The sequence below is a fragment of the Stegodyphus dumicola genome, chromosome 11, assembly GCF_044657685.1.
Source record: "Stegodyphus dumicola isolate Sdum_Otavi_A_Nest chromosome 11, ASM4465768v1".
NCBI lineage: Eukaryota > Metazoa > Arthropoda > Arachnida > Araneae > Eresidae > Stegodyphus > Stegodyphus dumicola.
In genome coordinates this window covers 128,023,356-128,040,512 of record NC_140778.1, presented here as the reverse complement: position 1 = coordinate 128,040,512, position 17,157 = coordinate 128,023,356, and the positions used below count along the sequence as shown (strand labels likewise).

Below are 17,157 nucleotides of genomic sequence, written 5' to 3'. Positions count from 1 at the left end.
ACCAAAAAGCCCATGCAGCCAGCCCGTTCGCGGAATTCGAACCTCGGACCGAACTACCAGTGTTCAGCGTCTTTATCGCTCGGCCGCTTGTGAGCCCGAAATTAAATAATGAAAAATCTGCATCAATGTATGTATATTTTTCGCATTGTGATAAAACAACGGTACATAGAGCCATCGAATTTTGAATGACGTAATCCTACTACGAATATGGGCATGGGGAAGCCCACATTTGAAATTTGTAATTTGTTTTATTATCGATTTTGTAAAACTTTAACAAATTTTTGACTAACAAAGTCAAGGATTTAAAAGCGAACAATGGCAACGTAGTACAGAAAAAAACTTTCTTATCTCCAGCGCGCGAGACCCTGTATCCGAAATTTTAAGATACGCTCAATTTAAAACTATTTTGCGATATTGCTCTTGAACTGAATTTTATGGTTTGTGTGCGAAGAACGTGATATTTAATAAATAATGGTAACAGACAAAATGCTAAAAAAACGCCCCTTTGGACGTAATTTAAAATCTGAAACCTTTCACATTTCCCTTTTTTTTACTTATTCATTTATTTATTTATTAATTTTAATAATAGAAACAGTACAAGTGAAGAAACTGATAGTTTCACTCACGCGTGTGTCGGATTTGCGTAATGCTTATGGGGGGGTCCCACAAAATTTTCTTACATATTAAGGGGTCCCCAAGCCAAAATGTTTAAACCCTGGAGTAGACAATGTAACATGTATTTATTGCGGACGCACTGTAACAAAATAATATTCAGGATAAAACTTAAATTTTTACTTGAACAAAAATTAAGGTGTAGTTCCTATAATAAAAACATTTTAACTATGCAATTACTCGTAGTTTTACTAGGAAAAACGACGGGTTCATAACAATGGAAACTTTCACGTTTTCCATAGTCTAAACATTTTCACTCTGCTTAAGTAAACAAATTTTCAAATATTAATTGCATTCAGTGATTATTCTGGGCAGATTTTATAGAATAAAAATGAGCATTATGGACTAGACCAGAGTTTCTTAAACTGTGGGTCATGACCCCCATGGTGTTTGCGAGACCTGCAACAGCGGGTCTCCAAAAATTTAGCAATTTTGGTATTACTTTAACTTATTATAATAATTTTATAATTACGAAATATTTTTATATAGTGGATCTGAAAATAGATAAAGATAAGACAATACAAAGAAAAAACGAAAAACGTTTCGACGCAATTTTAGTCAAAAGGGGCTTCGTTCCTGAAGAAGTATTTCTTCGTTTTGCGATTTTGCGTTGGTTCACTATAAATGTCTATTTCACTTTTCAAACTGTTGCTACAGAATGTTAAAGTCCGTACGTAATAAGTTACGAGTACGTAATAAGTTACGAGTTGAAATCCTTCCTTGAAAAATAGTCAAGGAAATATAGCGCTAATGAACACAATTAGTGAGAACAAAAAAATCAGAGAATTTACAAGGATAACGAGTGTCCCATCATCGTTCGGAACTGGTTACCTTAATTTAAATACGTAAATCCGAATGCGCAAACTGCTTATCGCTGTTCTGCGCAAAAGGAAAAAAATATCGGACTTTGAATAGATTTAAAGAGTGCAGCGCGCGCGAGTAAATTTTGATAAAGAAGTTAAACTCGGTGATGTATTAAAATAGAATAACCTAAGGCTGTACTTATTAAGTCACTAATTAAAAAGTTATCCGAACTACTATTCATTAGAAGTTAGTACTCATTTTACTTGAGGTTATTTTCTCAGTATGGTACTTGTGCCTTTTTCAGCGGAAGGCGTAAGTCCTGAAATGGAAGCAATCGCAGAAAAGGATCTTGGAGAGACACCTTCCGTAAGGAAGGATTCCCTAGAAAGACTAAAAAAACTCATAGCAGGTTAGTATAAAATATTACTTGTTTCACACTGTCATTAATACATATTGTCACAATTATATATATATATATTATGTTATCATTTTGATCCAGTTAAAAGCAATATTTGTCACTGTTATTAAAATACGATAACAATTTTATCATGAATGAAGTGAAGCACATTGTATTAAAAATATTAATATTTACGTGTCTTAAAGGATATCAGAAACCCCTATACCGACAATGTTAAATTCGCCATTTTCGATGTACCTTTTCTCAAAATCTGCTGTAGATACCAGCTTGAAATTTTTTGTGTAATTAAAGTGTACCTATCTGATTATACTGAAATGAGCTTTTGAAGCATTTTGAATTTTAGAGTAAATTACAGAATATTTTGTTAGGCATAGTAAAATTTAGCACTTTTCTCACACAAAAAATAATAAAAAAAATTTTTGTAAGTTTATTACAAAAAGCTCATTTCAGTAAATATTAGGAAACCTAATAAATAAGGCATAAGAAGTTTAGATACCTGTGAGAGCAGTAGTTCCTGAGAAAAAGTACATCGAGTATAAAAAAAATCCCGTTTGGAAAAAAACGCGTTTTTATGTAAAAATCCTCATTGATCAAAGTAGCAGATGACAAATTAAAACTAGATTTTTTTTACAGTTCTAATTTTCATAGAAATTAAAGAATGGCATTTTTAGAAAGATAAAAGTGTAGAGAATTTGAAAATTCAAAAATCCGAAATCACAATTTTTTGAAGATTTTGGGGTTCCAACACCCCTTAACTAATTATGATCCTAATGTCTATCTACAAGCTTTAAATTAGAAATTATTTAAAGATTTTCCAAAATGTGCATTGTAAAGATTCTATAACGTGTATCTTAAGTTACAGATGAATGGGAAGAATCTGAAGAACTAGTAAGCGAATAATTGCTTGAGTTCGTGAGACAGGTGACGGAGGACGGGGACGCCTGGTGTTTAACATAGGTAAACAGGCGTGTGTCCCACGCCCTCCCCTATCTAGGAATAACGACTCCCTGGGGCCCCGTGAGGCTGCCTCGGGAGTTTATAATACAGATCTAAAGATCAATACATGGCCAAACAGGGCCTGAGGATTATTGTTTGACAATGGTTGCGTGACAATAACTTTGTGGGTGTGCATGGCTGTTGGAATAACACAGATACATAAAAATATACAAAACAAATATAAGAATAGATACATACACAGGCAAAAACAAACAAATACTAACAGATACGAACATAAGGATGCATTGATATTAAGATAAATATGACAGTGTAAATAAACTTGGAAAGGGTTAAAAGACCTTTTATTATTCAAATAAGATTTAGCAGGACTCCGTCTTGGAGTTTTACAATAAAGCCGACACTCGGGCTTGAACTTAGGGATCTAAGAATTAAAATTTAACTAAATTAACTACAAGGATATAGCCGAAGCTATCACAATTCTAACGGAGTTAGCCCCTTAACGCTAATTGACTGCGAAGCTATTAAGGGCCTAAAGTATGGCCGAGCGTAATAATAGCTTAAGAGAGAGTAGCCTAAAAAGGCGGACGCGTGTTAGTAAGAATCTCTGGTTCTCTCTGACTAATACATTAGAACTTCGCGGTTAAATACCGCTCTTCCTTAATTTGCATTCAAACGTGATTCTAAAACTACGTTCTGGCCGGGAGTAGTAAGTTGAAATTAAGAAGCGATAGAAAAGGAAGTTTAACTCAAAATTAAACTGCTGGTATAATTAACATAATCCTTACAACGTTAATTACATACATTGTTTTGGGAATTTTAAAGAATTTTTAAATATTTTTTATGATGTGCCTGCAAAGGTAACAAAAATATTTCACTAGCTGCAATATGTATGTTAATTTCTGGGAGCTGTATAATATGGAATTTATATATATCCACATACAGTAAAATAGTAATTGCTAAACATGGCATGTGGAAGATAAAACATTTCATCTACAAATGATTGATGGATTCTAATACACAAATATTTCGTATATTTTAGCAGTATATTTATTGGTTTGTCAGAGTCCATAAATGCATAAATAAATTTCTTATAGGATAGATATATTGTAATCATAAGGACTTAGAAACTTACGTATGCCATTATTTCTGATTTTCAGCTTTTCTTCTGCATTATATATATATAATTTAAAATTTTTAAATCAAATTCATAAATTATGAAAATAGTGCAGTATGCTTCGAATTTATTCAATTAATAAAAATATAATAATAGAGGTTAAATAAAGAAGCAGGCCCACCAGCGGCCGAGCGGTAAAGTCGCTGAACACTGGTAGTTCGGTCCGAGGTTCGAATCCCGCGAACGGGCTGGCTGCATGGGCGTTTTCGTAGTTTTCCCCATGTGTAACGTGTATACGAGCCAGTTTCCCTTAGAAAGTCCTCCACGAAGGCATCCCTCCTCTTAGGCAGATAGCCCTCGAGGCTTTGCCATAATCACACACACACACACACAATAAATAAAGAAGCCAAAAAAGTTTCAATAGAGCCGCATTTCTGAATTATATCTAAATGACTGTGAAAATTTAAAATAAAAGAAAGCTGTAATACAAAATTTAATTTAATAAAAATCATTAAAATCCTTAAAAACGAAATACACTAAAAATCAAAACTTTAAGATATAGTTCATTTTACCTAATCGTTAAGATATTATCTGCTCCCAAGTGACCTTTAAAATAAAAATTAAAAGTAACTAAACGGTTATGAGGAAAATTCTAGAGTAACAAACCGAAAAAAACCACAGGGTAAATTTACAGCAAGACAACATATAAATACTAATTAAAGTCTGTGCTAAAGGAAAAGCAGAATATATATTTTTCCAAAATAAAAGCAATTTTTCTTAAAAAAAGCATTTCAAGTCAAAATTTTGAGGAAACGAAGACTGTTTGAAGTAATTTTATATTTGAAATATTTCAGATTTCGGTGTTTGAAAGAACGAAAGGATTTAAATTTACGATATACCTTCTTCAGGGTGCTCGCAATCCGAGAATGGTGCATAAACATACATATAGATATAGGAATTGACATAGGAAGATGTTTAATAGCGTCGTTATAAACAGAAAAACGACGAAACCACTAAGCTGTTAATCCGTTTTCTAGGACTCAAAGCTAGGCCGAATTGTTTATGTCAGGTGGCCTTTTCCTATTAAGTTAATTCTTTTTCATGCGTAAATTTCATGCGTTTGAAGTTTAAAATATGCATTATAAATAATGTTTTTCGTTCATACTTTGGTGCAAGTGGTTGCAGGTAACGTTGATATGGCTTTTAGGATACAATTAAAGTTTTACAATTTTGTAATAATATAATCTAATGGCAAAAAGTTAATTTAATTTTTAATTCATTGTATATTGATAAATGCCAATTTAATCTGGTCTAATGGAGTAAATTTATGCATAAATTTGAAAAGATTTTAAGGTCGTGGTTGTAAGTTACAAAATCTACAGTTTTAAAGTCTTGTTAGACTGAGGTTTAATGGATTTGTGAGACTACTATCTTGTTGCTATTTTAAAAAAATCTGATGTGGACACCACATGACTTCCTTGTACGGAATATTAAATTAAACGCATTTTTTCTTGAATTTCATTTAAATTGATTGGATTGTATTGAATCTACTTCGTCGACAGCGCATAAACCACAATAGAATAAATGCACTCTTTAAAATTCACTATATTTATTTACTATAACGACACTCTGAATGCACAAAATTTATATCATTTGAAGAATTATCTTATCGTTGCCACATGTTCTATTCAAATACTATAATAAAGCTACAACGATGTATGACATAAATTAAGGAAACAAAACAGAAAAGAAACAGTTTTTCACAGACGATTTAGTATTTCTCATTCAATTAATTCAGTTCTCACTTCGCGACAAGGCAAAAATACATAAAAACTCAAAATATCCGTATTAAAAATTACGAAGTAAATCTTAAACACTTATTTCCTCGAAAACATTCCAGAAAGGATTAAGCCTGATTTAATTCGCAATAATAAATGAAGGCGTTATCTTTGTTGTTGCGAAGCTAAGTTTCTCTAGATTGGCATCAAATCTACAATTCTGCTGTTTCGAATGTAAACAAATATGTCCGCCATGTTATTTAAAACTTAACCGCACTTAAACAGCTTTTAAATTGTTGATAATTGTACAAATATTGCTTCCAGAATTACGAAAGGCATAAAAACCTTAACCGGAAGAACAACATAATTCAATCATTTTTAAAGCAAAAAATGTACAATTTACAAATATATAAGAGTAAAGAAACTGAGATCACCGAGCCGCGTAACAGAGTGGATATATATATATATATAAATATATTTATATAGGTTTGGTGCGGCCGATTGCAACCAAAATACGTGGTGCACATCTACATCTTATAGCAGTCCTATATACAAAATTTCAACGTTCTGAGGCTACTCGTCTTCGAGTTATGCGAGATACGTATGTACGCACGTACGTACATACGTTCGTACAGACGCCACGAAAAATTCTCTTCAGAATTCATTTTAAAGCAGTTTTATCATTTTTTTGGAGGAAACGAGTATTTTATTCTGTCCTTACGTACATATATGACGCAAAAACATCGTTAAATTGCATTCGATAGCGGTCAAAATGGATATTTTCGTTGAAATATGCTGCCTGAAACTTTTCGCGATTACAATACTTCCTTTTTACTTCGTACAAGGAAGTAAAAAGAAAACATGTCCTTTAGGTTTAAAACACAGTTGTGAATTTCATTTTCTTTTGTATATGTAAAACGTATTATAAAATTTTGATCTAAATAAATTAAAATAATTTATCTGCCATAAGAATTACGTTCTAATAAGCCATCATTTTCTACCAAACGTATTACATAATGTAATTAAATATCGTTTTCATTTAAAGATACATGGAAATTCATACACGTTTTAGCAAAGATACATGGAAATTCATACACGTAAAAGTTACGCTTTTCATGTTTCCAAAGAATATTATTTTTATCCTGTAATAAAACAATGTTGTTCAAATTGTGATGTTAAAGAATACTTATTAAAAGTAAGTATTGCTATTAACAATAGCAAAATTTACAATTATAGTTTAATAATTTATAATTATAATTATATTGATAATAGCAAAAAAGTAATTTTTAATATTCTGACTTAATGTAAAATTACAGCATTTGTAAACATATCTTCTTCAAAAGTAAAAATAATAATTAAAAATTAGATGACTCCTAAATACTCTGGAATTTGAATTCGAATCCTAAAAATTTTCAAATTCTTCGTATAATAATAGTACAAAAAGGTATTATACCATTAAAATTTTTTAACTAAAATCAGACTTTAAAATTTGCATTAAATATAAATAAATTTAAGAATAAAGTTTTAAAAAAGGTTTTATTAGAAGATACAAGTGAAATTTAGCGAAAGAAGGGATGATTAAAATTCTAGAGGTTCTCTTTTGATGTAATTTGACACAAAATATTTGAGTAATGTTAGAAAATTTTACATTTGTGAGAAACTTTTATAGTCATAGCAACTGTAGTGGAGGGAAGATTATTTCAAGAGTTAATACAGATAAGCACAAAGCATAGGATTCTAAATTCTCTCCAGAAACCGAAGAGTGTATCTCTCAGTGTCGTTTCAAAATGATGCAGTTCAAGTCCATTGAGATGACAACCTGTTTTTAAGTTAACGCTTCTCATGGACTTCAATGAAAACTAATGTTTCCGAAATTTTTAAGCAAAATTTTAACGGTTTTTCTAAGTTTAAGATATAGAAAACTGGGATAAAAGCACCATGATTCGTGTTTTCAAATCTCGTACCGGTTTCAAGATTCATGGGATTCGAAGATTTTAAATACCCATCCCTAAAATAATAAAGATTGAAATCTTAAACAATTTAATGTACGGACGGTACAGTGATTAAGTGAGCCAATTGCATTACCGAAGAGAAGGGCCTCGAATCCCGCAGAAGACATGGTTGTAACTTTCCGTCCATTCATAGGAGGAAGCGGTGGCCTTCTATCAGGTGCCTCCCCAGTAAAATGGCTACCACTTCTGGCCCTAGAAGTGTGCTGTGCTAAATAAGCAAGTGCTCGCCATTGGATAATATACACTGCTCGCCATTGAAAATGCAATACCAAGAAGGAGTGGTCAGAAATTTATGCAAATTTTAGAGTAGACGCACGTCACTGAGTTATGCGGATGATGGGAAATGCGCAGCTCTCCCAAGCACGTGATGCAAGGGAAGGAACGTGCAGAATGGGCAATATTCGTGTCGTTATTTCTGCCAAACGAATTATCGAAGAAAGTTGGTTTTTGTCCCGGAGGTTTGGTTTGATTTTGGTTTATTAGATTACGGCAAAGCATTCGAGGGCTATCTGCCTTAAGGGAGGGATGCCTTCGTGGAGGACGTTTCAAGGGAAACTGGCTCGTATACACGTTACACATACGGAAAACCACGAAAACACCCATGCAGCCAGCCCGTTCGCGAGATTCGAACCTCGGACCGAACTACCATTGTTCAGCGACATTATCTCTCGCTTATTGGTGGGCTTTTGTCCCGGAGGATACGTGTAATAGGAGAGAATGTTAGGCCGCCGTCAACGAAGGCACTTCCAGCACATAGGCGATTTTACGAGGGGTATGGTGATCCGACTGAGAAGGGCGGGTTGGTCCTTACGTCAAATCGCTGCCGATACCCACATGGAGGCGAGCATGGTGCATAATCTACGGCGAACATGGTTGGAACAAGGAAATGTGAGAAGAAGGAAGGGTGCAGGTGCAGCCATAGTGACGCCAGCACACGGGTATCGGCGACAAGCTGTGGCGGTCCCGCAAGTCACTTCTACCGCGATTCTGCAGCATTTGCAAGATACCCTGGATGTTCCCGTGTCGAACATTTCCTGTCGATTGGTTGAACGTGGTCTGCACACACAGAGTCCGTTAAGAAGACTGCCATAGACCCCACAGCATAGACGCCAACGTTTAGAATGGTGCCGGACTGGAGCGATGTGGATGGCAGAATGGTGAAACGTCGTGTTCTCAGATGAGTCAGGCTTCTGTTTATCCAGTGACAGTCGTCGCATACGTGTGTGGCGTCGACGTAGAGACAGATCTAATCTGGCAGTAACTGTGAAACGCCCCACCGCTCCACAACGTGGCATAATGGTTTGGAGCGCTACTGCCTACGATTCCAGGTCACCTCTAATTCGTATTCAGGGCACAATGACGGCCCAACGATACTTGGATAATGTACTGCGGCCGGTTGCAATTGCCTACCTTAAGGGGCTGCCTAATGCAAATTTTCAGCAGGATAACCCCCGACCACACAGTGCTCACATCTGCCAACGTGCTGTGGAAGGTATACAGATGCTTCCCTAGCCACCGTACTCTCCTGCCCTGTCACCAATCGAACATGTGTGGGATGTGATTAGACGCCGTTTCCAGACTCTTCCCCTGCCTCGTTCAGAAGACGAACTGTGGCAAATGGTTGAAATGGACTGGAGAGCCATCCCTCAGGACATCATCCGCACTCTTATTGACTCTATGCCTAGACGTGCTTTTTCGTGCGGTGGTCTTACACCCTACTGAGCTTTGTCGCTTGGCTGAAGGCACATGCAGGGACGAAAGGCAATGAGGAGGCTGACATCCTAGCCAAAGAAGCAGCTAGGGGTCAAAATGCACAAAATTTATCAGTACCATGGCCTGGCTCGCACCTTAAAAAAATCATAACCAACAAATCTAAAGCTGAATGGCAGAACTGGTGGGACAACGCCGAACAAGGAAAAAGGACTTATCAGTTGTTCCCAAATGTAGGCACAGCTCCCAGTTTAATAACTAGAGAAAAAGCGTGGTTCTTATCAGGGCATGGCCCTTTTCCCACGTACTTCTATGCAAGGAGACTAGCAACTTCAGATCAATGTGCATGTGGAGAAAGAGGCAGTCCCGACCATTATATATTCAAATGCCCCCTTACAGCTGAACATCATCTAAAAGTCCCTAATTCAGAGAGTGAAGTGACTCCCTTTATTAGATAAGCTACCAAGAACATCGACCTCCGAAAAAAAAATCATAATTATAATGAGCTTCCTGTCCACAAGAGGCACTGAGCTATGCAGCACAACCTAGAATAATATAACAAAGCTATTACTTAAAATATAGTATGCAAGCAGACCTGGAGCTGCCCTCCATAGCATGTAAGTGCGAAAGGTACCAACTGTAAAAACACCAATGTATATTTAAGGGAAAAAGAAAGGCACTACCCGCGGTCTGGTAAAATACAAAGCATTGCAAGCAACGCCTGGCAGGATTACCTGTAAGTCCTGTGGGGTGTAATTTATCTGGATATCTAGTGTGGCTGGACAATACCCACATTGCCAAAGGTTAAAAAATGGGTGTCCACCACATTTCTCCATATCCATATCCTACTGAGCCGACGCCGTTCTCGCTCTGTATTCTGACTATCATTTTGAAATAAAGATCACTTATTGCTGCTTGCTGCCTCTGTCTTTTTTCCAAATTTCATCACTTTCTGACCACTCCTTCTTGGTGTTGCATTTTCAATGTCGAGCGGTGTATATATATATATATGTAAGATATATATATATATATATATATATATATATATATATAATTTTAAGAAAACTTTCTTTTGCTTTTAGTTAGCTTTTTATACACTCATATCGCAGGAATTTCCACTTACCCAGCATTCCGCATTTCCCGAGCTCTCTGGATAGTCGAGCTTTTACAGTATCAGTTTTGAAATGTTATTAATACTTTTCGTTGCTAGCAAAAACTGTATTTAGGCGGCAAATTTAATTCAAAAGAAAAATCTCCCGGAAACAATTATTTTCCTGAATATAACAGCTGCTTTGATGTTTAAAAGCGAAACAATATGCAGGATGATTCAATATTATCGCGGATATTGTTGTTTTTGTAGGGTAAACCTCTCAAGGCTCAGGTCATAGAAACAAAACTCTATTTACGGTATACTCTCTTTTGCTTGAGTATATTATCCATTCTTATATTTCCCTAAAAAAAGGAAATATTAAAAAAATAATTTGATGATATATCCAGATAATAGATTATTCCGGCTATTGAACTTCCGAATTTCGGATTTGCACCGTATTTAACACAATTATCTGCCATTTAATTGCATTTCAAATTTTATTGATGTATTGTAATCGCCTTAATTTTGAGAATTACTTTTGCCCTTGGCTGTGTGCACCTTCCATTGGCTGGAGCCAAGGGCCGCTGTAACAGATTTCCTAAACTTCTGGTATGATTAATTTCATCCAGAATGACATATACTGTGGTGAGAGTGATTTGAATCACTGCTTATCCACTTTACAGTCCTTGCAGAGATAATCAAATAAGCCTGTTTCATTCTGTTTTGCAGCTGAACCAAATTTCTATCCTTTTATGGATGACCAGTTTTTGTTGACGTTTCTTCGACACCAGAAGCACAAGGTCCCAAAGGCTTTGAACACTCTACGAAATTATTATCACTTTAAAGAGAAGTACTCCCGCATTTATACTGATTTCCTACCTTCCGAACATAAAGAAGTCATAAATACGAACTGTTACTCAGTACTGCCTTACAGAGATTCCCAAGGCAGAACTATTATCGTCTGCACACCAGGTGAGAAATTCCATTATAACCTTAAAGTTATAAGAAGTTAAATTCTTGTATTTCTCAGCATAATTTTCCCCTTCTCTCCCTCTCTATAAATATATATATAGAGAGACTGATATATATATATATATGCGTGTGTATGTAAGGTAAAAAATATGTTTGTCGAAAGTTATAATATAAACTAGCAATAGCCTCTTAATTCCCTTACCTATCCTAAAACTGGGAGTTAACTAAGTAATGCCTTTTCCTGGACTGAGTCATTTCTGGATCAAACCATCAATCGTATGACTTCTGTAACACTAATGACGTAGCTTTCTGAACCTAAACTCAGAGTTTCCAGAACTGAAACCTTTCTCTTAATTAGTAATCTAAACCAAAATCCTTTCTTGGTGAATTTGATTCTACCTTTGTAGCCTCTAAGCCGCTACTTCGTTCGATTAGCATCTGCCAGCTATTGTCCATGGTTCTAAAAACATTAGCTACATAAAATTGTGCGATGCATAGCTCACTCACACTGATGATGTGAAGTGGAAAACAATATGATAATCAGAATCCATTATCCAGGAAACTGATATAACTGACTTCGCTGGTTAGTCTTTACATACACTATAATCCAGTGTCTCTGGCAAAAAGTTCACATATCCTCAAATGCTGGCTGAAAACTATAGAACTTCTTTAAAGCTACCTACTTCCAAAAGTGGGACCATTTGACCCACGGCTTCTGCTGTGACAAAGCCCGTCTGCTTCCGTTCCACGGTCACTGTTCATCTGATACTGTGCTGGAGGCAACCTGGAGTGACATCAGTTTTACGTCTCCTGACTGGGTGTAACTTCTTACATATATATGTACAATAATAATATGTAAGTGAAAATTCTAGCTTTAATTTTTCAAATGCCCTTTAATTCTTTATATTAGTTTGAGTATTTGTCGTTTTCATCCATTAAATAACGCTGAAAGATGTAGTAAATAGTAACTTAAAATTTCCAAACCAAAGCTGTCTTCCTGTTGAACTAAGCCTTCATATATTTTACAACTCATTTCGCTTTCATTCTCGATCTATCTAGACTGATGCTGTGCTGCTCCTTTCTTACAGTAACGGTATCAAAATGTAAATTTTGTAAAAAACAAGCATGATTAGTGCACTATATTATTTTTGGCTGCAAATCTCACCTAAATAAAGATATATATTACTTAATTTCTGCTATGACTTTAAGTATATACTTTATTAAGGGTAACATATGCTACATCAATCTTTCCACTTTAATTCATAACATATGTATATGTAATAAGATGCATAATGGTGAAGAAAAATTTTCAGACGTCAGCGTAGCTACATGGAAAAAATTTTATTTCTTGATAAATAATTATGAGGGTACATATTCTCTTTCACACATCACTATAGATGCGACAAGCATCCCCACAATGTTAGCTACCTACTTCCAGTATAGCATGAAATACATTTTAGATATTGCACGACATAGAGAACAGAATGATGCAACAGCACATAGTATAGTGAGAGGCAAGCAAATGTAGCGCGCATTTCATCAAAGGGTATTTATAGTCTTGATTTCTTTATTTAAATTTTAAAAATAATTGCACAAGAGCTAACCTCAACTTCAGGATTAATAAAATGACATAATGCGGATTAGGTTTTAGATGATGCAGTTTACATTCATAATTTTTATACGCATGGAAGAGGATGTAGCTAAATTAAACTGAGGAAAAGGGGACGAAGCGAAATTAAAATATGGGATTAAAAGGACTATTGCTAGATTAAAGTCAGTAGTTTTCTTTCATATTTTATATTTTCATATTTATATTTATATATATATATGTCTATATATATGTCTATATATATCTGTATATTGATATAGATATATAGAAAGATAGATCTGTGTGTGCAAATAAATACACTGACAGTCAAAGAGTAAGGTCACAGAATAATCAGAGGAAATGAGAATATATAAGAAGGAATTGCTGATCTCGTACCGTCTTCTCAGGGGGCAGGTGCCGAGAGAGAATCTAACAGGATTGCCATCATTGTGAACAACACGATAAACAATTACGTTTGGTTTCCAATGAAATGTAAAGAAAGCAAATCCTACACTTTTCTACATTAAGGCAGCAAATAGTTCATTAATAAAGTCCACGAAGGCAGGTACAAAAATAGGATCACATGACGCAGATCAGATTAAAATTGGAAAATAAGCAAATTAACATTGGAAAATAATAGTAAAAATATCCATCTGAATTAATCAGTTAATTAGAAGCAACAAATCAATCAGCAAAATAATTAAAAAGAGGAAAATAATAATCAAATCTAAATGACAAGATGTTGAAAACTGCAATCATCGTAGAAGTAATTTAAATTATAAGTAGCTCATATAATACAAATTAAATAAATGTATATTTATTGACTGAAAATTATGGAAAATAAATTCCAAAACATATGTTTTATTAATTATTAGAAAGTAACCAAGGAGTGAAAGTCAGTTCAAGAATACTTTTAGTTAATTAATTAAACACAGCATTCAGATGTACAATGGTGACCAAAATTGTGGACACTTTTGGAAATTTTTATGTTTTTCAACTTTTTATGCTTATAGAAAACGTTACGTTTCACAAAATGCAAACTTGTATATATCATTTTTAAAAAACATTTATTACTGAATTCAATACAAAACACAAAATTCAATTATTTGCAATACAAAAAAAAGTTAAACGATAATAGTTATCGATATACATTAGATAGTGATGATTGCAGTGAGTTATCAGTACTTAGTGGGGTACCCTTTATTTTTGATTCCAGTTTCACATCGAACGGTTCATTGAGCTGATAGGAGTTTTAAGCTCTTCTTTCGTCATTACATGATGCCAGGAAAATATTATAGCCTCAATTAGTTCCCTTTTATTTGATGGGTGCCTCATTCGGACAAGAGTTTTCAAACGGTACCACAAATTTTCGATAGGATTGAGGTCAGGACTGTTTCCTGGCCATGACAGCAATTTAACGCTCTTTTACGAAGCCACTCTTTCGATATTTTGGCAGTGTGGCAAGGAGCAGAATCCTGCTGAAAAATAAACGAAGTATTGTTGGAAAAGAGATCTCTGATGGAAGGTAGAAGTTTTGGTTCTAGAATAGTGTCAATGTATTTTCTGGCATTCAGTGTCCCATCGATGACATGAAGGCGACCAATACCATCTGCTGACATGCATGACCAAATCATAACACTAACTGGGTTCTTCACAGTTGCTTGAATGCAGTCAGAATGTAGCTCTTCTCCTATTCTACGTCTTACATATTTTCGCCCATCACTACCGAATAACGATATCTTAGTTTCATCACTCCATATAACTTGTGACCACTGATCATCTGTCCAATTAATGTGTTCCTTTGCCCACTGTAGTCTTTTTTTCGTTGCTGAAAATTAAGATAAGGCTTTTTTCCTGGAATTCTACCTCTCAGTCCAAAATCTGTTAATCTTCTCCTGATTGTTCTTGAACTGACAGAAACACCAGCATCATTCAAATCACTTCTGGTGGCCGCTGATGACAATTTTCTATCTTGGAGACATAGTCGTTTTATTCTTCTGTCATCAATAGATGTGGTGAACCTTTTTCGGCCTTTTCCTTCTTTGTTTTTTATTGAATTTGTCTCCTGATATTGTAAACAAAACTTTCGGACTCCAGATGTAGTCACTGAACCACCCACCTGTCTTGCAATTTCAGCATAGGAAAGACCACTTTCTCGTAACACAATAATATTACATCTCTTTCTAGGTGTCCCATCTACTCTTTTATTTGATGTCATTGTTTCTTGACTAAATATTAAAAATTTTTACAAAACCTCCTACTTGAAATTGCTGTGTATAAGAAACAGGTCCTCCTTCTACACAACAAAGCAAAATACTGAATTTTTTCAAGTGTAAACATGATGTCAGCTTCTACTGGCAGTTACTAACATTTGATTGGTTCTCAGAACAAGAACAGTGATTGGCCAGGAAAGCTAGACATTACAAACCACTTCATAACTGTGTCTTTTATTTATATTAAAGTACGTATAACTTTTTTTGTATTGCAAATAATTGAATTTTTTGTTTTGTATTGAATTCAGTAATAAATTCTCTGTAAAATGATATATACAAGTTCGCATTTTGCGAAACGTAACATTTTCTATAAGCATACAAAGTTCAAAAACATAAAAATTTCCAAAAGTGTCCACAATTTTGGCCACCACTGTATGTATTTACAAATAAGTGCAAGTGTGCATAGCATGAATTCAAAGAGAACTCGAAAAAATTATTAATATGCTTCATACTTTTTGTTAATAAAGTTTCATATATGTAAACTTGTAAGCGCTAATAATCGATGCATATGTAAGTATATCAGAAGAGAGTTGTAGTTACAATTACAGCCGTTATTTTTAAATTTAAAATTTTAACATTATTTTATGCTTATTATTTTTTGCATATATTTTTCCTATTTTTATTTTTTGAAGGAGGGAGACTTATTGCTTCAACACGTTTTCTTCTTTTCCGTTCATTTCTCTTTTCGCACTGATTTCTCATTTAACAACATTAAATTCTAATTAAGACACAATAACACGCCGAAAAAATACTAATTCAGAAGTCAAACAACGAAAATCAGCGTTATATTTTCAAAATTTTCACAGGACTAGTTTCGATGGTTTTATCGAACCAACATCCTCAGCTGCAAAACCGCAAATGAACAAGATAGGAAATAATGATTAGATAAGAGAAGAAAGCCTGTACAAGAATAAGCAAGTGGCGCCATCTGTTGATGAAACCAGAACTAAAACATAATTTCTTTTAAGGCCGAAGGCAAAGTTGGATTGGAATTAGGATCATTAACTAGAACAAAAAGATTTTTTTGAATGTGAAATGCCTCTAGAAAATCCAGTTCTCCAATGGAAGATGTTTTTTGAATAATTTTGGCAGCAGAAAAATTGAAAGTGTGATTTTCGGACCAACAATGTTGAGCAACAGAAGACTTCTGTGTTTCCTTTTTTCTAACATAGGCCTCATGTTCCTTGACGGGAAATTTTAAGTCTCTCTTAGTTTGGCCAACGTAAATTTAATTTCCCATCAATAAAATTCCGAGTTCCATACTCAAGGACCCCATTCCGGATATGAATACCTGGGGTATTTATAGGATTCCCTGCCAGTGTGGTTTAATTTACATTGGCCAAACTAAGAGAGCCGTAAAATTTCGCGTCAAGGAATATGAGGCATATGTTAGAAAAAAGGAAACACAGAAGTCTCTGTTGCTCAACATTGTTGGTCCGAAAATCACACTTTCAATTTTTCTGCTGCCAAAATTATTCAAATAACATCTTCCATTGGAGAACTAGCAATTTTACTTGGTCTACAAATACATTTCAATTATGTGTTTATTGTAAATGCAGTGTTCATTGTTTCAAAGTTGCAGAACTATGATCTGAGCTCATTCGTGTGACTACTGTTGAAGTGAAAATAGTACATGAAACGGATAGTTTGAGGCTTAGTCACTAAATGCTTACATGCCTTCAGTATGCTAGTTGTTTCGGATATTTTCTATTTACTTGGCACTTCTGATGTACGCTTTCCATGAACCAGTAGCTAGTTTGTTAACTGCA

General features: G+C 34.6%; 1 protein-coding gene across 3 annotated transcripts in view; it reads left to right on the top strand.

Moving 5' to 3' along the window:
• The window catches only part of LOC118190086 (alpha-tocopherol transfer protein-like), a 58,225-nt gene that overhangs the window by 16,914 nt on the left and 24,154 nt on the right, over positions 1 to 17,157 (top strand). For 2 of the 3 annotated variants that reach the window (XM_085827203.1, XM_085827202.1), the window contains exons 3-4: positions 1,781 to 1,885; positions 11,285 to 11,527. In XM_085827203.1, coding sequence (XP_085683329.1) covers positions 1,781 to 1,885; positions 11,285 to 11,527 — 348 coding nt within the window. The remainder of the gene's footprint in view (positions 1 to 1,780; positions 1,886 to 11,284; positions 11,528 to 17,157) is intronic. The other variant, XM_085827204.1, reaches the window with a different exon arrangement.